The 22,217-nt window shown below is 42.7% G+C and overlaps 1 protein-coding gene across 6 annotated transcripts in view; it reads left to right on the top strand.

The window, feature by feature from the left end:
• The first annotated feature begins 2,212 nt into the window (after positions 1-2,212).
• Positions 2,213-22,217, top strand: part of ARMH3 (armadillo like helical domain containing 3) — a 207,615-nt gene continuing 187,610 nt past the window's right edge. For all 6 annotated transcript variants that reach the window (XR_002825655.1, XM_004370069.2, XM_023740945.1 and 3 more), the window contains exons 1-2: positions 2,213-2,359; positions 21,481-21,593. Coding sequence is in view for 5 of the 6 variants with exons in the window: in XM_004370069.2 (XP_004370126.1) it covers positions 21,492-21,593 (102 nt within the window). In the remaining variant the exon portion in view is untranslated. The remainder of the gene's footprint in view (positions 2,360-21,480; positions 21,594-22,217) is intronic.

Raw genomic sequence — 22,217 nt, 5'->3', positions numbered from 1 at the left:
GTTTCAGGATTGTTGATTCTCTGTTTGGCTTAGTTTTTTGGATCTTTGTTGTGGAGGGACGGTGTGGTGCTTCTGCCTAGACCGCCATCTTGCCGAGTCTCCTAAAACTTACTTTTGAAGCACTGAGTCTGTGTGTAATCTCTCCAGCAAACCTATAAATATACATGAAGGGGCCTTTCCACCCCTTGGCTGCCTTTTCAGGTTATGTGGTGTTGCTCCTTCTTCCAAGGCCAGTCATTCTTCATGAACCCTGCCTCCCTTCCCTTGACTTTCGACCTTCCCCCAAGAACCTCCTGCATCCATTTCTGTCTCATCAGCTTCATTCCGTCCTCTTGCTCTCAGCATAGAAACACCCTCTATTCTGTCCTGTCTCAGAATTCACATTTTCATCATCAACTGCACACCTCTACCCTTATCACTGTCTTTTTTTTTTCACCGTTCATTCCTCAAACCACTACTTCACTGAAATAGCTTTGCTGAGATTTTCAAGGACATTTTTATTTCCTTTTCTCTCTGAAACATTTTGACACTCTCCTTACTGAAAGTCCCTCCTGTGGTTTCCATGGCATCTTATTCCTCTGGCTCTCTCTCTCTTATATAGTACTATCTTCAGAGTTTCATTTCCCATTGGTTCATCTTCCTCCACCTTCCTTTAAATGTTGGTGCTGTCTCCTCCACCGACCCACCCCATTTCCATCCTGGACCCTCTAGTCTTTTTTTACTCTGTTTCCTCTTCCTGGGCCATCTCCCCTCTTCTTATGGCTTGACCATTACCCCTAAGTCACTAGCTCCAAAATCTACTGTTATCTACAGCCCAGATATCCCTGCTGAGTTCCCATAAAGGGTATCCAAAGGCCTACTAAATATTTCTGCCTGGATATTTCAAAGGAAACTCAATTTTAACATATCCTAAACATCATCTTCCTGCTCAAATTTGCTTCTCTTCCAGTTGTTCCTAGTTGCCATAGAATTTCTTTCATCTTTGTATTCTCAATCTTAAGGTAGAGTCTGACACAAAGAAAGATCTCAATAGATGTTTGGTGAAGAAATGAGTAAGCTTGTGTGGGCATATGTTTCTGTGTGTAATACCACTTAAGAATTTTTTGGTTAAAAGTGTCAGAAATAGACCAGGGCTATCTTAAGTAATAATGAAATTTACTAGAATATAAGAGACTCAAAGAACCTGCAGGAGACAGGAAGAACTGGCTTGGAAAATGAGCAGGAACCAAGGCACTCTCTAAAGAGCAAGAAATAGCACAACTATTTTTCGGCAGGAACCATCCATCCAGGATACCTTGGTCTCTGATGCTACAGAACTTGGTCATTGTGTTGGAGGACAGCACAGGCTATTTAATCACTCTGAACCTTTGTTTTCTTATATATGAAGTATCTACTTCATAAAGTCATTATACAGATTGGATGAGAATATATATATGTGTGTATATATACACACACATTATATACATTATATATGTGTATGTACATATACAGATATAAATTATACACATAATAACGTTGTTGTTCTTGTTAGGTGCTCTCGAGTCAGTTCCGACTCACAGTGACCCTATGTACAACAGACCGAAACACTGCCCTATCCTGGGCCATCCTCACAATGGTTGTTATGCTTGAGCCCATTGTTGCAGCCACTGTGTCAATCCATCTCGTTGAGGGTCGTCCTCTTTTTCGCTGACCCGCTACTTTACCAAGCATGATGTCCTTCTCCAGGGACTGATCCCTCCTATATACTATAGATACAGTATTGGCGCAGTGCTCAGCACATCTTATTTAATCTCACATTTTGCGCATGAAAAAACTAAGACTCAGGGAGGTTAAGTAACTTGCTGAATTAACACAATGTGCTTTGCACATAGTAGGCACACAGTAAGTATTCGTTGAATGAATGCGTTTGTTTCCAATATTTCACTAATACAATGTTGTAGTAAATATCTTTGAACACATATATTGCCAAGTTTTGTCAATGTTTCTAGAGGATATATTCTTTCCTACAAGTGCAATTGCCGAGTCCAAAGAGTCTGCCATATTTTAAAAAACTGCTAACGGGACTTTCATCCAGTACTTAATAGATACTTCTTGTGCCAATTTTCTTCTCGCGATGCCTTTCGAGAGCTGTAGTTTTCGCGATGCTTGCTGGGAATTGTGGTCTGAGCTAGTTCTCAGGAAGCGGGCGTGAACGAGCCTATTTTGCCGGCAGGCTTTAGGACCTGGAGGGGCACGGCGAGCCGGGGTCGGGGGAGGTCGGGAGCGCGCCCGTGAGCCGGGAGCAGCGGCGGCTTCAGTGGCGTCGGGAGCGAGCCGACCCGGGAGCGGCGAGGGTATAGGAGGAGGAGCCCGGGGCTCGGTAAGCAGCGCTGGCCCGGGCTGGTCCCCGAACCTGGCCATTTCCCGGGGATCCTGCCATACTAGGCCTTTGCCCGGAGGCGGCTCTGTGGGGAGGCCTAGGGGCGGGGCCTGCGCTTGGCGAAAGGACGTCGGTGGTGATTCGGGAGGTGGGGACGGCAGCTGAAGCGGGCCAAGGCTGCTTGCGGCGCGGGGGGCTGGCCCGGGGGCGTCTGAGCTGAGCGAGAAGCCGCTTGCTCCCGTCAGCGGCCGTCAGTCGGAACACCCGGTGCCAGTCAGTTCCCTCCTGCACCCCGTCTCTGCTGGGCCCGCCTCGCAGCCGAGGCTCTGACATTTGACCCCAGCACGGGGCTGACCCCGACCTCCCCTCTCAGGTTGTGCCTGCCCCTGGGTGGACTTCAGCCCAGCCTGGCTGAAGAAGGAGGGCGTGAAGCAAGAGGAGGGTTACAGGAAGGCCGGTTTGTCCGAGGTTTTCAGCCCGGAAGGGCCCCCACCTCGTCCCTCTTTTTCAGTCTCTGTCTCCACATAGACTCAAGGAAGCTACCATGTTTTTTCGGGGTTAGTTGGTGTGAGCTAGGGAAAGGAACCCGTTCCCGGGCAGGTATGGGGGTGAAGCAAGAGGACGCAAAACTGGATCCTTGGGAAGGGGAGTTATCAGGAGCTGAGGAGTGCTGCTACTGGAGAATAGGGAAGTAGAGACTTGGGTCAGGCCCCAGGTACGTTTCTGGATCATCAGACCCTTCTCGGTTATTCCCCCTAGAAGAAGTTTTGAGCGTAGGGAGATCGGTTTGTTTGCTGTTCTGTGCTCTTAGTGACCTTTATAAACTAGAACAAATATGGTTTGTGTCCCTGCCCTTAACTTAGCACGAGTTAACTGAAATTCTTTTAAGTGTGCCATCAGTTGGATTTGTGGGCACAGTACTTCTCTGTGAAGGCTCTGGGGATATCAGATCAGCCAGAGTCGAGGGAAAGGTGGACCCCCTCTTGTTAGGATTGCAAAGGGGGAATTCTAATTCTTTGCTTGGTGAATAGGGGAGCCTTTGGCATTTTCGTTGAACTTTTAGCGTTATCATTTACTTGTTCAGCGTTTCTGTAATGAAAATAAAACTTGAAAACTCCAAAGCAGTTGTTATGTGAAATTTCGCATGGAGTCTAGTTCAGGAAGCCATAAAATTTGGGGAAAGTGCCCAAATAACAAATTGATTCAGGATATATGAGTGTGAACTGTTTATTCCACACACATTTATTGAGCACTTACTGTGTAACTGACACTGGGGTTAGAAATATGAATACTTTTTCTCAAGGACATTAGAGAGACATATTCAGATGAAAATTTGTAGTACTTTTTGTTATGTATCTATATAAAGAGATTGATATAGTGTGAAGGGGCCATTGTCTGGGAGAGTAAGGGAAAATAGTCACAGGGAGGAGATACTTGCATTGGATGTTGAAGGATGAGTAGGAACTTGCATAGGTAAGGAAATGCATTCCAGAGACAACAACATAAGCAAAGGCATGGTAACAGTGTGTGTGTGTGTGTGTGTGTGTGTGTGTGTGTGTGTGTTGGGGAGCGGGGGGGCAGGCATGGTGTCTAAGTCTCAACAATTTGTCTAAAAACAAGATGTGTGGTGGTGAAATTGCCAGGAGATAAGGCTGTGGGAGTGGGGAGCCACTGGAGCTTTTTAAGTTAGGGAGTGACACAAGGGCAGATTAAAGTAATGAGAAATGAGGCAGTGAGACTGATTAGAGTTGAAGTTGAAAAGTGTGGTAGTGGTAACGAAGAGGAGGGGAATGGATTTTAGACATATTTCTGAGATAGATGCAACAGGACTTAGTAACTGTTTGGGGAGAGGGGGTGTGGTAAGGTTTCTAACTTGAGAAACTGGTGGATGGGGATTTCATTGATTAACGTATGGTTAGGAAAAGTAGACCAGATTTTTTAAGGGTTGGAGTGGGCACAGAAAGAGATATAGAGGAGATAGTCTCTTATGCTGAAATCAAATTGTTTGTGGATTTACACATGGAGATGTTAGTAGGCAGCTAGAAGTAAGGAGGCCTGGTGAGCTTGATATTTTGGCGGTAGCTCTGAGGGCATATATGAATAACATCTTTGGAAAAGATATTTATTTTGTTTGTTTATAAAGAAATCTCAGAGTATGCACTTCTTCCACTTAACTGTGAACTCCTCAAGGCAGGGACCATAACTTAGTAATTCTGGAGTTCGTTTTTGTCTTACACTAAACCAAAAAAAAAAACCAAACCCGTTGCCATCAAGTTCATTCTGACTCATAGCGACCCTATAGGACAGAGTAGAACCGCCCCATAGGGTTGCCAAAGAGTGGCTGGTGGATTCAAACTGCTGAACTTCTAGTTAGCAGCTGAGCTCTAAGCCACTGCACTAGCAAGATTCCTGTCTTAAACTAAGGCTGTATGCTTTTAAGGTCTTTATAAGTGTTAGATATCAAACTAGCAGGAAATCAATTTATTTTGCACAGTTGCAGTTACCATTTGAGCTTCCTTTAAGAAGATCATGGGAGTCTGTCTTATAATTTTCATTTTATACTTAGGTGGTATTCATGAGGCTTGTATGCTTTGAGAGGAAAGGAAATGAGAACATATGAGTGACATTGTGCTGCTTGAGGAAGTGCAGGAGATAGGCAGTATTAATTTATAAGAGCCTCCTGTACATTGAGAAGAGGATCTTACAGTGAATTCTCATTTTGGGAGATGTCAGAAAAATGTGGTTTTCAGTTTCCTGAAATCTTGTCAGCTTGGGGTTGGTTCCTCCTTCTGACGGTACAAGATAGTTTGAAAGGGAGCCTGAGGTAGTCATGTTTACTTAAACCTCTTCATTTATATTATTAGCTTGTGAAACTAGGCAGACCCAGTAGATGCTGATGGGACTGGATTGAATTCTCTTCTCTGAAGCTAGTTCATGTCTAGTACACAGACTTATGGGTGATATACCTAGAGTAGAGATTTCTTCCTGATTTTGTCACTTGTTGGAATAATTGAGTTACTTCTGCTTTCAAGCATTGGCTAAACACTCACTTAGAGGTGAGCACTGTCTGGAGCACACGTAAGATATGGACGCCACCCTCTAGTAGCTCATGTGCTTACTTCATTAGTTTGGTTCTCTTCTAGCATCCAGAAAGTAGGAGTGATGCTTGTCAGGCATGTCCTGAGTTGACCGACTTTTCTTGGATAAAGTGGGAATGCTGATATCATGTATATCAGCTCAGAGTTTCTGTAGAATTGTAACTAACTGAGTTTGGAATTTGAACGTTCTATTAGTTAGCACTTGATTTTTTGCACTAACAGGACATTCTGACAGGGAGAAAGGCTACCAGAGAGAAAGATTTAGTAGCTTTACCAATCACTAGCTGTGTTACTTTGGGCGAGGTAAAATCCTCATAGTAAAATAAAGTAATAGTACCTACTTCATCTGATTTTTATAAGGTTTAGACGTTGTTGTTAGGTGCCATCAAGTCGGCTCTGACTCAGCAACCCTATGTACAACAGAACGAAACACTGCCAGGTCCTGCGCCATCCTCACAATGGTCGTTATGCTTAAGCCCATTGTTGCAGCCACTGTGTCAGTCCATCTCATTGAGGGTCTTCCTTTTTTGCTGATCCTCTACTTTACCAAGCATGATGTCTGTCATAGATAAAGTTGTATCCCCCAGAAAATGTGTGTAACAGTTTGGCTGGGCCATGATTCCCAGAATTGTGTGGTTGGCCTCCATTTTGTGATTGTAATTTTATGTTAAAGAGGATTAGGGTGGGATCGTAACACCACCCTTACCCAGGTCACATCCCTGATCCAATGTAAAGGGAGTTTCCCTGGGGTGTGGCCTGCACCACCTTTTGTCTCTCAGGAGATGAAAGGAAAGGGAAGCCAGCAGAGAGTTGGGGACCTCATACCATCCAGAAAGCAGTGCTGGGAGCAGAGCGCGTCCTTTGGACTGGGGTCCCTGCGCAGAGAAGCTCCTAGTCTAGGGGAACACCGAAGAGAAGAAGGCCAACAGAGAAAAAGGTTTCCCCTGGAGCTGATGCCCTGAATTTGGACTTTTACCCTACTTTGACTGTGAGGAAATAAATTTCTCTTCGTTAAAACCATCCACTTGTGGTATTTCTATTATGGCAGCACTAGATGACTAAGACAATGTCCTTCTCCAGGGACTGGTCCCTTCTGATAAAAGGTCCAAAGTACATGAGATGATGTCTCTCCATCCTTGCTTCTAAGGAGCATTCTGGCTGTACTTCTTCCAGGACAGATTTGTTCATTATTCCGGCAGCCCATGGTATATTCAATATTATTCACCAACACCATAACTAGATATATATAAAGCACTTAGAACAGTAGTAACTATATAGTGAGTACTTACTAGTGTTATTTATTATTACCTTGGATGGGAGGCTTTGCTCTAAAAGATTACGAGGAATGAGAGATGAATTCCATCCCCAGGAATTAAAAAAAAAAAAATGATAGAACAAGGGGATGTTGGTCTCTCTGTGGAGGGAATTCAGAGAGGTGGCTTCAAGAATGCAGGCCCCACTCTATTTTCATTTTGGAGAGAGAAAAGACTTGGAGTGACTAGCAGTGAAAACCATTACAATGGAAAGGGGTTATAGGCTTGTTTTAGAGCCAGTCTGTGGGATGGAATTGGGGGAACCTTTGTTTCATGCTACTGAGAGAAACCCTGGAGAGGAACCATGTGGAACAGTTGGTTGTGAATCCAGTAAGTGATCCAAATCACTGATGTTTTCAGGAAACAGGAAAGAGGCATGTAAGCAGCTAGCTTGAGAAATGAGGAGATGGAGTTTGGAGGTAGAAAAACCCTGGATTCTCTTAAATGCTTATAGTGCTAGTATTTACCTCCAGAGAGTGTGGTAGGCCTTGCAGTAGGACTTTAGGATTGGGTAACTTCTACCTAAAGAGGTGAGGTTGAAAACAAAACAAACCCTTGCGCCAAGAGGAACTAGGAAACTTAGAGGAGTCAGAGCAGAAGGGAGATTGATGGCCATCATGTTTCAGTTTCTGGCTTGATATAAACATGTTGCCTTCTCTTGAGTATTGGCTCTTGTCTACGCAGTGGCAATGTTTGATTTAGTCACAAGTCTTGGGCAGATAGCTACATACAATTTTCATCTCTTTCACTAGGCATTCCACAATATACTATAGTCCTGTAGTGATCTCCGCTCACAGATAGGCAAACTGTGGCTAAGATCTTAAAGGAAAGGGATGCCCATTGTTGAGTTAAGTGTGGGAGAATGAGATGCGGGTAGGTAAAGGTTGCTCCAGTGCCTTTCCTAGAGACTGCAGAAGTTTTATCCATTCTCTCAATATCCTCTTTTGTCCAGATGCTCCTTCCTTTCAAATCCTGGTTTAAAGCTTGGGTAAGTAATTCTCAAACTTTAGTGAGCATGAGAATTAGTTGGGGCAGGGTTTTTCAACCTTTGCACTATTGACATTTTCAGATAATTCTTTGTTGCAGGAGAGAGGGGAGGCTGTCCTGTTCATTGTAGGATGTTTAGCAGCATCCCTGCTTTCTACCACTAGATGCCAGTACCATCTCCTGTCCAAGTTATGACAACCAAAAATGTCTACAGACATTGCCAGATGTCCCTGTGAGACAGACTTGCTCTGGTTGAGAACTACTGACCTAGGGTGATTGTTAAAAATGTAGATCCCTAGTTATGGTTGGTAAAGTAGGGGTCAGCAAAAATGAGGGAACCTCTCAGTGAGGTGGATTGACACAATATCAACAGTCATGAAGATGGCACAGGACTGGGCAACATTTTGTTCTGTTTCACATAAGGTCACCAAGAGTTGGAACCAACTCAGTGGCAACTAACAACAACCAAAGTCCTTATCTTGAAAAGTCTGATTCAGTAGTTGGGTAAGGGGGTTTAAGAATCTACATTTTTAGGAGGCAGGCATCCTAGGAGATTCTGAAATGATTGATCAAGGCTCTACTGTGGTAAATCATATTCTGTCCTAAGCTGGGGCTTATATAGCCTCATACTTGACTAGCTTTCCATTTCATGTTTCCATTTGTTACCAAGTTTCAGTGAATTACCTTTAGAACACTGACTAGGAACAATTAAAATACAGTAACCCTGGTGGTGTAGTGGTTAAGTGGTATGGCTGCTAACCAAAAGGTCAGCAGTTTGAATCCCCCAGGCGCTCCTTGGAAACTCTACGGGAGCAGTTCTACTCTGTCCTTTAGGGTCACTATGAGTCGGAATCTACTTGATGGCAACGGGTAAGTATCAATTAAATCCTGTAGTGGATATCAGTGTGTTTTAACTGTTTTTGGATTCCCTGCTCTGTCCCTTATACTAGGCAAGTTTTTAAACTACTTTGTGCTTCAGTTTTCTTGATGTAAAGTTCCTGGGTCATAGGGTTGTTATGAGGATTAAATGAGTTAATATATGTAAATTGCACAGAACAGTACCTGGTACATGTTGTTGTTAGCTGCCGTTGAGTTGACCCCCGACTCATGGCTAGCCCATATGCAACGGGATCAGACCATTGTGATCCACAGAGTTTTCATTGGCTGATTTTTGGAAGTAGATGCGCCAAACCTTTCTTGTTAGTCTGTATTACTCTGGAAGCTTTGCTGAAACCTGTTTAGCATCATAGCAACATCCAAGCCTCTACTGACGGATGGGTAATGGCTGCTCTTGAGGTTCATTGGCTGGTAATCAAACCCTGGTTTCCTGTGAGAATTCTGCCACTGAACCATTACTGCCCCCTGCCTGGTACATAAAACCCATTACCATTGAGTTGATTCTGACTCTTAGCAATCCTATAGGACAGAGTAGAACTGCCCCATAGGGTTTTCTAGGAGCAGCTAGTGGATTTGAACTGCCGATCTTTTGGTTATCAGCCCAGCTCTTAACCACCGAACCTCCAGGGCTCAGTGCCTGGTACATAGTAAGTGCCAAATAAGTGTTAACTCTTTGGTTGTTGTTTTAGATTGGTGTCCAGAGTGTGCAAGTCTGGAGTCCTTACTAGCCTCTGTTCTAGTGTTCTGCATGGGTGCTGTTAAATTTTTATATAAACACACACACAATTAAAAAAAATTTTTTTAAAATTTTATTGTGGTAAAATATATATAATAAAAGAGGCTGTCCTGATGGAAGAACTGTATCCTGAGTGTTCCTGAGCCTGAATTGTAACCTGTTACTTCTCTAATAAACCCCATAATTGTATGCAGTCATCATTACTGTCTTATTTCCAGAAGTTTTTCATCACCATAAACTCAGTATCCCCTAAAGCAGTAACTCCCCATTCTCCTCTCTCTCTATTCCCTGGGGACCACTTAAAAATTTTTGTCTCTATTTATTTGCTTATTCTAGATATTTCATATAAGTGGGGTCATTCAGTGTTTATCCTTTTGTGTCTGACTTTTTTCTCCCAGCATGATGTTTTCAAGATTCATTCATGTTGTAGCATGTATTAGAACTTCATTTCTCTTTATGACTGAATAATATTCCATTGCATGGATGTACTATATTTATTTTGTTTATCCATTCATCTTTTGATGGACACTTGTGTTGTTTCCACCTTTTGGCTTTGGTGAATAATGCTGCTGTGAACATTGGCGTAAAAGTATCTGTTTGAGTCCCTGCTTTTAAGTCTTTTGGACATATACTGTAAAAATGGCATGGGAGTGATGTCTGACCTCCTCTAATTTCACAAGGGGAAAGGAGAATCAAGATCAACAGCCCAAGGTTGATTCCCATGAGACGGAGGTCAGACATGCCTTCTCTCTCCGCCATCTTGACCAATTCTGACACCAACTGTCCCTCCCACAGCACTCTACTTCTCTGCTGGGTTCAGTTCTTCATTGCAGTGGCCACACAGAACTCACAGACCACACTCATGATTATCGGGTTTATTGGGGAAGTGTAACAGGTTACAATTCAGGCTCAGGAACACTCAGGATACAGTTCTCCATCAGGACACCTCTTTTCAGCTGTGCTCACAGGCACACCTCTCCCTGGCCCTCTGCCTCTGCCCAAAGGCACTCAGCTTTCTCGGTCTGTGGGCGGGGAAGCCCACTGCGCAGTCACTTGTGGGTCTCTCCTGCCAGTCTCTCCTTCTTTAGTGGTGGTGGGCTCTTCTCTTTACCGTCTCTGGGGTGGCTTATTTCAAGCCCAGCGGGACGGCAAAACTGACCAATCCCCTTGGTGGGCTGCAGTTACCCTATCTGCACAGTCCCGCCCAATCACCTAGATGGGAGTTACAAGACCGTGGCGAGAAAAGCCACACAAAAGCAATCCATTACACCACGTGTATCTAGGGAGTGGAATTGCTGCGTCATATGGTAATTCTATGTTTAACTTTTTGAGAAACTGCCAAACTGTTTTCCACAGAGGCTGCCCAATTTGTGTTTCTACCAGCAGTGCAGGAGGGTTCCAGTTTTTCCACATCCTCGCTGACACTTGTTATCCATTTTTCTGATAATAGCCATCCTAGTGGATATGAAACCTCATAGTGGTTTGATTTGCATTGTAGACAAATGTCAGTTCAAATCTTTTGCGCATATTTTAATTGTATTTTTTGGTGTTGAGTTGTAGGTGTTATTATTATTATTTTAAGAATATTTTATTGTATTTTCAGAGAAGGCTTTCATAGCAGTTTAGGTTTCCATTCAGTAATTTCTACACAAGTTGTTCGGTGACATTGGTTACATTCTTCACAATGTGTGAACTTCTCATTTCCATTCCGGTTGTTCCATTTCATTGTACCCTTTCTTACTGTCGCTTTCTGGGTACATTTAAAAAAAAAATTTTTTTATTGTGCTTTAAGTGAAAGTTTACAGAGCAAGTTAGTTTCTCATTCAACAATTTATACACAAATTGTTTTGTGACATTAGTTGGCAATCTCTGTGATGTGTCAGCAGTCTCCCCTTCTCTATTCCGGGTTCCCTGTTTCCATTCATCCTGTTTTCCTGTCCCTTCCCGCCTTCTCGTCTTTGCTTTTGGGCGGGTGTTGCGCATTTTGGCCTCTCACTGGCCCTCAGCCTCTGCCCTGCTTGGGCAAGCGTTACAAAGCTGTTTTAGCTCTGCCGGTAAGTTCCCCGCTCCTCCACTAAGCGCTTCTCCACTAAGCCGTGGCCCAAAGGCACTCACCTCTAGCTCTACCAAGTGCCCAGAGGCACGCTACTCCGCCAGCAAGCTTCCTGCCTGAAGGCGCTCAGCTTTCTCCCTCTGTGGGCTCCCAGCCTCTGCTGCCACTGTTTCTCTGCCATCACTTCTCACTGTCTTCAGTGTTACAGTTGTCTGTCAGTCTCCTGGTTCCAGGAGCTTTTCAGTGCGGGGATCCTGGGTCTAAAGGACGTATGTGCTCCACTCCTAGTTATCCTTTCTTGGTGGTGGTGAGATCCTCTCCTCCTGCCTCTGGGATGGCTCATTTTAAGCCTAGCAGGATGGCAAAACTGACCAGTCCCTTTGTTAGGGTTCCATAGACCTTATTTGCATGGTCCCACCCCCACACGGGTGCCATGAACTTTATTTGCATTATTAGCAAGCTAACCAATCCCCTTGGTGTGCCACAATTACCTTATTTGTATAGTCCCACCTAATCACTTGGGTGGGAGTTACAAGGTCATGGCAAGAAAGCCCATATAAAAGCACAGGCCACCCCCTGGCATTTCTAACCATGGTTCTTTCATACTTGGAGGTTTACTGCTGCCTCCCAATCATTTTACCAGTCCAAAACAGTCATTAACAGTTAGTGCTTCAGTAGGGCAAAAGACTCCTAAGGGTGAGGTTACTCAGGTACCAGCCATTCACTTCTGCTGCAGGTGTCCATCTGATCTGATCAGGTTTTCTAAAAGTCATCTCGGCTTCACCTTTTCTGATGTCTGATAAAATTTAACTGAGAGAATATTATTCCCTTGCTTTGAGCCTCACGAGGTATTAGCATAGCAAAACCTTTAAAGGACTTTAGGTTGGCCACTGCACTCAAGTCGAGCAGTGCCTCCCCCTTAGTCCACTCTTTTACACCTACTGCTTCTACAATTACAGTTTTTACAATCACAGTTAACCCTGTTAACAGTCATTACTCAGAGCTGAATCATATAATCCTATCAGCATTTTCCCCCTCCCTCTCTTCCCCAGATCCATCAGGAAAAGAGGAATCTATTCAGTGGGGATCCTCCCTTGTCCCCCTCATTTTGAGTGTAAGCACGCCCATAGAAGTGTGTAGGTCAGCCACTTCCTGCCTTTATCTCCCCGTTTTAGATGGCCAGTGTTTAAATTGCCCATCTCTATCAAACCAGTGGAGCCTTGGTGGTGCAGTGGTTAAGAGATTGGTTGCTAACCAAAAGATTCATCAGTTCGAATCCACCAGCCACTCCTTGGAAACCCAATGGGGCAGTTCTGCTCTCTCCTGTAGGGTCGCTCTGAGTCGGAATCAACTCGATGGCAGTGGGTTTGGTTTTGGTTATCAAACTAGTACTCTATGGAGACAAGCATGTTCCTTGGTCTTGAAGAATCTTCTGTTCTGGTTGGTGCTCTGAGCATCTGCATCTATAAGCAAAATCCAGTCCGAAGCAAGCCATCAAATTGCAGCAGTCTACACCAGCTCATGGTATCAAATATCTTTCTCTTCGTTTGGTCGGGTTCTGGTCAGCTCATCCCTAGCCATCTAGGCTAGGTCATGATGAGTACCAGCTGTAGGTTTGGGAGTTCACACACACCTCCTGGCACTTCAGACTAGCCAGCCCCTTCTCTCTCTCATACCTAGCCCCCTTGGGCTAGGTAAACGGGCTCCTTCCATAAACTCAGGAGTCCACACAACTCCCTGCACTTCTGAACAGCCAGCCCTTCCTCTCTGTCTTCATCCCTAGCCCCCGTGGGCTAGGTCAGTGGGTACCAATGGAACATGTCCAAACTCAGCCCATCTGTGCATTGCTGTACTTCCCCTACTTCCACTCATGAGTTGACCCAGGTGGTACCACAAGTGAGTATACCAAGCTGTCTTCTCACGGGCTCCCTTTAACTTCCAGTCCTGGAAGGGGGTTCCTTCTGATGGGCACTGACTCTTCCTGCTTCAGTGCACCCAAAGGCAAATTGCTTACTTGCTTGAAATTCAGAAAGCAAAGTAGTAATTTTTCTTTTTTCTGCAGGTCCTTCCTTCAAATGCAAATCTTCTGTTCTCTCACCCATTCTGGGTAGGTCTGCATATCCTTTCAAATGCAAAATTCCCTGACTCTGAAGGGTAGTTCAGGTATATACAGGGTTATTGCATTGAAACAAACAGCCTTTGTTTCTTTTGGGAAAATCTTACTTCCCCTTTTAGCATATATGATCAAGTATTGGCTGAAGTTGGAGTTACATGCTCTCTGTAACCTGTAATACCCAGTATTCATTTCTATTATACGTTTAGGTTTGTTTTACAATGCTAAGTAGGAGAAACATTTAGTATCCATAGTACATTCAAATAAACACAAAACCATTTTTTAAAACATTCCAGTTTTGTCTTCTGCACCCCTTGGCTATCTTCCCCTTCATATGTATATGGCCTTGGGCCTGTGGCTGGGTAGAACCAGAAGACTTGGCCCACTATCAGTCATCCCATTTAACTGGCCTGGATTTTGCCCTAAGCCATTCCAGACACGGCTTTTCTCCCTTCAGCTGCACCATAACATTTCTTACTTTCCTTTCAGCCACTACAGGTAATCACAACCAAACTAACCATCTGAGAATCAAAAATTTCACTTCCTACACCCCTTCGTTCTCTCTCTTCCTAAGTTCCATGCTCCCATGAGTCTGGAGCCATTGTAACAATCCCCGCTTCCGAAACCAACTGTAAAAATGGCATGGTGGAAGAGGCTTTTGAAGAAGAATCATGATCAACAGCCCAAGGCTGATTGCTATGAGGCGGAGGCCAGGTGTGCCTCCTGTCTCTACCATCTTTACAAATTCTGAGACCAACTGTCCCTCTCACAGCACTCTCTACTTCTCTGCTGAGTTCGATAATTCATTGCAATGGCCACACGCAGCTCACAGACAATACTCATGATTATGTGGTTTATTAGGGAAGTAACAGGTTATTATTCAGGTTCAGGAATGCTCAGGATACAGTTCTTCTATCAGGACAGCCTCTTCTCAGCCATGCCTGCAGGCTCGCCTCTCACTGGCCCTCGGCCTCTGCCCTGCTCGGGCAAGTGTTACAAAGCTCTTTTAGTGATGCTGAAAGTGCCCCTGTCTGTCAGTAAGCCTAGGCCCAAAGGCTCTCAGCTCTAGCTCCCTGGGTCAGCAAACCTAGCTCCACCAAGTGCCCAGAGGCACCCTACTCCTCCAGCAAGCTTCCTGTCAGTCTCCTGCAGTCTCCTGCTTCTGCTGCCACAGTTTCTTTGCCACTGTTTCTTGCCATCTTCAGTGCTACTGCTATCTCTCTCGGTCTTCTGGTACCAGGAGCGTCTCAGCACAGGGATCCTGAGTCCAAAGGACGTGCTCCACTCCTAGTTCTTCTTTCTTAGTGGTGGTGAGATCTTCTCCTGCCTCTGGGATGGCTCCTTTTAAGCCTAGCAGGATGGCAAAACTGACCAATCCCTTTGTTTGGGTTCCATAGACCTTATTTGCATGGTCCTACCCCCTCAGGAGCGCCATGAACTTTATTTGCTTTATTAGCAAGCTCTCCAGCCCTTTGGTGTGCCACAATTACATTATTTGTAGAGTCCCACCCAGTCACTTGGGTGGGAGTTAGAAGACCATGAAGAGAAAAGCCATATAAAAGCTATCCATTGTACCACACAAGCTGAGGGAGTTCCCTTCTATTTCTAGTTTGCTGAGTGTTTTTATCATGAAAGGATGTTGGATTTTGTTAAATGCCTTTTCTGCATCAATTGAGATGATCATGTGGTTCTTTTTCTTTGTTCTGTTAATGTGGGGCATTATATTGACTGATTTTCTTATGTTGAACCACTTTGCCTTCCTGGGATAAATCCCACTTGGTCGTGGTGTATATACCTTTTAATATGCTGTTGGATTTGGTTTGCTATAATTTTGTTGAGTATGCTTGTATCCAGTATATTCATAAGGAATATTGATCTGTAGTTTTCTTGTGGTGTCTTTATCTGGCATTGGTATCAGGGTAATGCTCACTTCATAGAAGGAGTTAGCAAGCGTTCCCTCCTGTTTTTTGGAAGAGTGTGAGAAGAATTGGTGTTAATTCTTTACATGTTTGGTCGAATTCACCTGTGAAGCTGTCTGATCCTGAACTTTTCTATATTGAGAGGTTTTTTAAATTGCTGATTCAATCTATTTGTTACAGGTCTGTTGGGATTTTCTATTACTTTTTGAGTCAATTTCGATAGTTTGTGTGTTTCTAGGAATTTCTCCATTTCATCTAGGTTATCTAATTTGTTGGCGTACAGTTGTTCCTTGTATTCTCTTATAATCCTTTTTATTTCTGTAGGGTTGGTAGTAATGTTCTCACTTTCATTTCTGGTTTTAGTGATCTACGTGTTCTCTCTTTTTTTCCTTGTAAGTCTAGCTAAAAGTTTGTTTATTTTATTGACCTTCTCAAATAACCAACCTTTGGTTTCACACTAATAAACTTTTGTCTCTATGCGTTTGCACTTTTTTTTAAATTGAGGAATAACTTACATAATGTGTAGTGTACAACTTGACTTTTTACATAGGTATATGTTTGCATGACTTCCAGTTAGACCAAGATAGAGCACATTTCCAGTACCCCAGAAAATGTCTTTGTGTTCCCTCCCACTCATTTCCCCACCAAGGGTAATGTTCTGACCTCTGTCACCATAAATTAATTTTACATTTTTTTAAACTTCATATAAATGGAATCATACAATTTGTACTCTTTTCTGGACATTTTTTATTCAGTGTTATGTATGAGATTTATCCGTGTTGCTTTATATATCAATAATTTGTTCATTTTCATTTTTGTGTAGTATTCTATTTTATGAATATACCATACTTTATTGTTCCATTCTACTGCTGATGGACATTTGAATTTTCTTTATGTATTAAACTCTCACACACACAAACACAACACACCCACTTCAATAAACTTTATAAAATAATTTCAAAAAGGGAATGTTTATGCTCTAGTCTAGGCACATTAGCTAATTCTCGAACATATCAAGTTTGTTCAAATCTTGGGGCCTTTGCACTTGCCATTCCCTCTGTCTGGAACACTTTCCCCAAGTTTTTCACATGGCTGGTTCCTTCTGTTAGCCTGATCTCAGCCCAAGTACCACTTCTTCAGAGAGGCCTACTTTAACTTCTCAATCTAAAGTAGTCCCCCTATGGAAGTGAGCACAAGTGAACTAAAGCAAAAGCTAAGACGTTTCCTGAACACAACTAAACACTTTGAGGGGCAGAGTAGCTAAGGCTGGGGTCTGGGGACCATGGTTTCAGGGGACATCTAGGTCAATTGGCGTAACAAAGTTTATTAAGAAAAGGTTCTTCATCCCACTTTGGTGAGTGGCATCTGGGGTCTTAAAAGTTTGTGAGCGGCCATTTTAAGATGCATCAGTTGGTCCCAGTCTACCTGGAGCAAAGGAGAATGAGGAACGCCAAAGACACAAGGAAAATATTAGCCCAAGGGACAAAAGGGCCGCATAAACCAGAGACTTCATCAGCCTAAGACTGGAAGAACTAGATGGTGCCCGACTACTACCAATGACTGTCCTGACAGAACAGGAGAAAAGTGTGGAGCAGAACTCAAATTCACGTAAAAAGACCAGGCTTAATGGTCTGATGAGACTGGAGGAACCCCAGAAGCCATGGCCCCCAGATGGTCTGTTAACCCAGAACTAAAATCATTCCCGAAACCTACTCTTCAGACAAAGACTACTGGACTATAAAACATAAAATACTGATGAAGAGTGTGCTTCTAAGTTCAAGTAGCTGCATGAGACCTATGGGCGACTCCTGTCTGGAGGCAGGATGAGAAAGCAGGAAGGGACAGGAACTGGTTGAATGGACACAAGAAACGTGGAGTGGAAACAGGGAGTGTGCTGTCACATTATAGGGATTGCAACTAATGTCACATAACAATATGTGTATAAATTTTTGTATGAGAAATTAACTTGAACTGTAAACTTTCACCTAAAGCACAATTTAAATAAAAAAAGTAGCCCCCCTAGGCAATTTGTCTTCAAGGCACTTAGCAGTGTCTCATTTTACCTTGTTTGTGGTCTGTCTCCCCTCCACTAGAATGAAAACTCGATGAGAGCAGGGATCTTATTTGTCACGTTCACTGCTGCATCCTCAGTGCCTGACACATAAAAGGTGCTCAATAAATGCTTGTTGAATGAATGAATGGGTGCCTTATCTGTGCATACGTTTTTTCTTTCTAGATTATGGGCAAATTTGCTTTGATTTGTTTTCCTTCTTTTTTGTTTTCTCTCCCTTCTCCTTTTCCTTTTCTTACATATTGGTTGAAGTGTTTTAGGATGCTTACCTCAGCATCTAGCTACAGCAGCATTTTGGAGTCTGTCTCAACAGTGAAGAGAAGGTAATACTTGCTAACAGTCTATTACAAGTGTGAACCTAGAACGCCAGACCATTAAATTTGGAAGCTCGAAGAGCACTGTCCCATGTCATCTTTTTACAGATTGGGAAATTGAGGCCCAGGGAGGAAAAGAAACTTAAGGTTATAGAATGTATAAGTACTGGAACTAAAACCCAAGACTTTTGATAAACTGTGTTAACTTTCTAGAAATTAAAGTGAATTTCTATTAAATTAATTTTGCTGACACTGGAGTTGGCATGAAGTGTGCTCCAGAGAACAATAAAATAAATGAATACCCAGTTAGCTAAGTGTAACCAGCATTTCTTGCATATTGGATGTTGGAAAAGTTAGGTTTTAAAATCTTGACATTTGGTTACTTCATCCTGCAGGGATGTGAAGTGATGGGCATTTAAGAAGTGTGTGGGTGGGTGGCTGGATTGCTTTTAAGATGTACGTCTTCAAATACTGTATGACTTGGGTCTTCCAGAGGGAAGTTGTGGTGCAGGTCATGGGGCCAGCAGTCCCTGAGGTTTAGGAATAAAAGGTTTCATTGATTTACTATCCATCGAGAGAAGGGGGGAGGGTGTTTGAAGCCATTCCTAAGTTTGGCAGTAGGTGAAATTAGTATTGAAAAGCCTGGTTCTTTTTTATACTCTGCCTGTGTTTTATTTCCGAGAAACTATGTTAAAGCCTAAACTGACATTTCTGTGGGATTACTGCGCCTTTGCTGTAATTGTTTCTTTGCCAGAAGGATTTAAAAGCCTGGATCAACAGAGGTCATAGCCTAGTCACAGAATTATTCTTTTCCTCCGTGTGTTTTCATAACATTTTCTTTGTACTGTTATTAATTTCTCATGATTTGCCCTGTGTTACGGGTTATTATGTGTCTGTCTTTGCCAATAGATTGTGAGTTCCTGGAGGATCAGGTCTGGATTTTTCTGTGTGTAACCTCCTAGTGCCTAAACTAGTGCTTGACAGTATTTGGAATCTCCTCATGTATTTGTGGTATTTCAGTGATGTTGAGGTGATGATGATATGTCTAGTCCAGCTGCCTTGTGTTGCTTATTCGGAAAGTGAAAAGCACAATGACTTAGTCAGTGTCGTCTAGTTGGTTGGGAGACCTGTGTGCCAGTCTCAGTTCAGCTGACCTATCTTTCCATTAGCCTTGCTGCTCTGGCTGGTGCTGGTTCTCTCTGCAATGAGGAAGCGGTGTTAAAGAGGAGAAATACTCTGGGAGAAAATAAACAGATTACACTCACATTATTGTATGCTGGAATTAACTGCTCTACTGCCAGTCAAGTATTATATTTTTACATTGAGGAGCACATGCTTAATTTCTGGGACCCAAAGAAAATCTTTTGTAAGAGTTCTACACTCGTTCCCCTCCACCACCCTGGAAAAACCCTTGCTTGCTGTGGACCCCCGGTAGAAGTGCTGGTAGGAAGAGGAGACTTTATGTTGTCAGTTTCCAGTCACACATCAGCAGTTTGGGTGGCCAATTGCAGTTGCCTGTGAGGATGACAGAGAGTAATGAGTTGAGGCCCTTGGCTGAATTTCCTCTTGCTCTGTATTGAAGGAGAGTGGTGAAAAGAATTTAATTCCTTTGGAAATTTGGTACTTTGGATTGGAATTGTTTTTCATCCCTCTCCTGTTCCCTTTTGCTTATTAGAAAGTATTGATTCTGAAATAGGGAAAGTAAGCGTATTAGTTTTCGGGTGGGCATTGATTAGCTGTAACCCAGTTATAAATCCTCAGAAGTACATGTTTGTAAACATGTACTTTTCACATCCAGAAACTCGTGATTCCCGCTATTCCTGCTAATCAACTGGTTGAAGCTGAGCACAGGCAAGATCTATATCCACTAAGCTTAGAATTGCATTGCTTTTGATTTATTTAATGGGATCCTCTTGATTTCCAATTTATTTTTTCCCGATATGCACATCTGCGTCTTTACTACCTATTTAAAAGACACAGGACTGGTTTGAATGGAGGCTGTATTTCATGCTTTAAGGCAAAGCCGTAGTCAATGTAGTGTAAATTGCCCAAAAGAGTTCTCTCTTTTTTTGTTATTTTTTCCCTCAGTTTTCTCTGGACCATAATTGAATTTGAGGCCTTAGTGAAGCTGTGCTAGAAATAGGTCGTATTACAATTTTAGGTCAAACCTAGGACTTTTCAGTATTTTTTTTTTTTTTTTATTTCAGAGTCAGTCAGTGAACAGCATACACTGAGCATTTTCCATGAGCCAGTACTTATAGAAATAGTATAAGATATAATCCGTTCCTTAAAAAAATGAAACCTGTTGCCATTGAGTTGATTCCAACTAATAGTGACCCTATAGGAGAGAGTGTAACTGCCTTTCAGGGTTTCCAAGGAGCAGCTGGTGAATTTGAACTGCTGACCTTTTGGTTAGCAGCCGAACTCTTAACCACCGTGCCACCAGGGCTCCAATCCCTTCCTAGATATGCTTAATATCTAGTTGTGCTTTGATATATGTTCAAAGGTGAATCTCTTTTTTGAATAGTGTATTAGAGAAAGACAGTGTCCGAGGTATAATTTTTGTGCTATTGGATACATCTCTGCCTTCAGTAAAATTTTGATTTTGATATGAAAGATAGTGTATATTTTCCAAAAGTCACTGAACAAAATTAGTTTTGCCGTTTTGGATTTATCTGTAAGTAAAACCAGCCACCTTCCCCCGCCCCACCATAGGTGTCATTGGATGAGATTAAGTTTCATAGCTAAAGCCTAGGATTTAAGAAAGAGAGAGGGACTTTGTCAATAATATAAAGAATCTGAGAGGTGAGGGAATCTGGTAAACCCACAGTGGAGACCTGTGGGATTTTGAGTTTTCACTTGAAAAATTTTTTGAGAATTTTTTGAAGCAGGATGGGAAAATTTGGGCATGATTCATGGAACTGCTTTTATACAGAATTGAAAAATACATTGAAGTTTGATCTGCAGTAGGGTTACACATATATACAATTACATTTGAAAGGAGTATGTTATTATATTCAGTTATTTTGAAATCAGATTTAATTTTTGGCCTTTTAACTGCTATTTTCTGCCTTGGTCTCTTTCCAGAGGAATTTCTGAAGACAGTCAAGTGAAGAGTGATTTATGAGGCAGTGAAGGCCAAGTACTTTGCAGTGATGTGGACCCACTTACTTTGGGGAAATCAATGGAGCACATCAGTCTGCAGCACACTTCCTGCCTTAATGATCCTAAGCTCGATCAATACTTGAAATTTAACTTTACCATCACTCTGCCGGCAGTGTATGCTTTGCAGCCTTCCTTCCATCAACCTCAGATATATGGCCAGACCTATTATAGATGGAGCTAGTTACATTTTCCTGCTTGGTTTTGGATCTGCTTTAAGCCTTGTCCATTGGCATGTTTTAAGGATGTAAAATGTGTTGTGCTGTAGGCCAAGTAATGATTTAAACCCAGACATTACTTGGTGGAGGGTAAGGGTTGGACAGATGCACAAGATCCATAGCATCATTGTTTATCATTTCTTCTTCCTAAAATATTTCCCATTGAGAGACATTTCAATAGACTGTCCATCCAGCATCTTGGAAGGCATTCTGGCACTGACTGTGGCTTTCTTTTCACAGATTCAGTAACCATGGCACAGACAGAGAAACGGGGGGGCTTACTCCGAAAATCTTCAGCCTCCAAAAAACCACTGAAGGAAAAAGTGGTGCTGATGTATGATGAGATCTTCATGGTAAGGCCTGAAGCCCTGTCATTCTGCACAACTATTTCTTGACTCCTTAGTTTTTTGTCCCAAAATGTGAAATAACTTCACCCCTGCCCGCCACTTTCATGTTCTTCAGACGAGGAGAGAGAGAGAGTGAGGGTGAGGGTGAGCTCTCTCATGGTAGGGATTATAATCATGTATTAATTAATATAGATTGTTATTATGTTATTCTTACAGTTTGTTGCCATGAGCTGGGTAAAACAATGGAAAGGAGAGAAGGCAGGGGAAGCTTCTTTTCTAAATATCTTTAAGGAAAACTTGTATTCCTTATCATCTGGCTTAAGGATGCTTCTATCCTAGATATTCCATGAAGTTCCTTTTGGCCCTAGAATTCTGTGATTCAGATATTTTTTTTTTATTGTACTTCAGGTGAAGGCTTACAGAACAAATAGTTTCTCATGAAACAGTAGTACACGGTGTTTTATGACATTGGTTAACAACCCCACAACATATCAACCCTCTAACTTCTCAACCTTTTTTTTTTTGGTGAAAATATACATAGCCGAAGATACACCATTTCAAAAATTTCTACATGCACAGTTCAGTGACATTGACTACGCTCTTCCAATTGTGCTGTTATTCTCACTTAAG

This window comes from Trichechus manatus, unplaced genomic scaffold (genome assembly GCF_000243295.1).
Source record: "Trichechus manatus latirostris isolate Lorelei unplaced genomic scaffold, TriManLat1.0 scaffold00007, whole genome shotgun sequence".
Taxonomy (NCBI): Eukaryota; Metazoa; Chordata; class Mammalia; order Sirenia; family Trichechidae; genus Trichechus; species Trichechus manatus.
The sequence above is the reverse complement of the archived record's forward strand: the minus strand, read 5'-3'. Positions and strand labels throughout refer to the sequence as shown.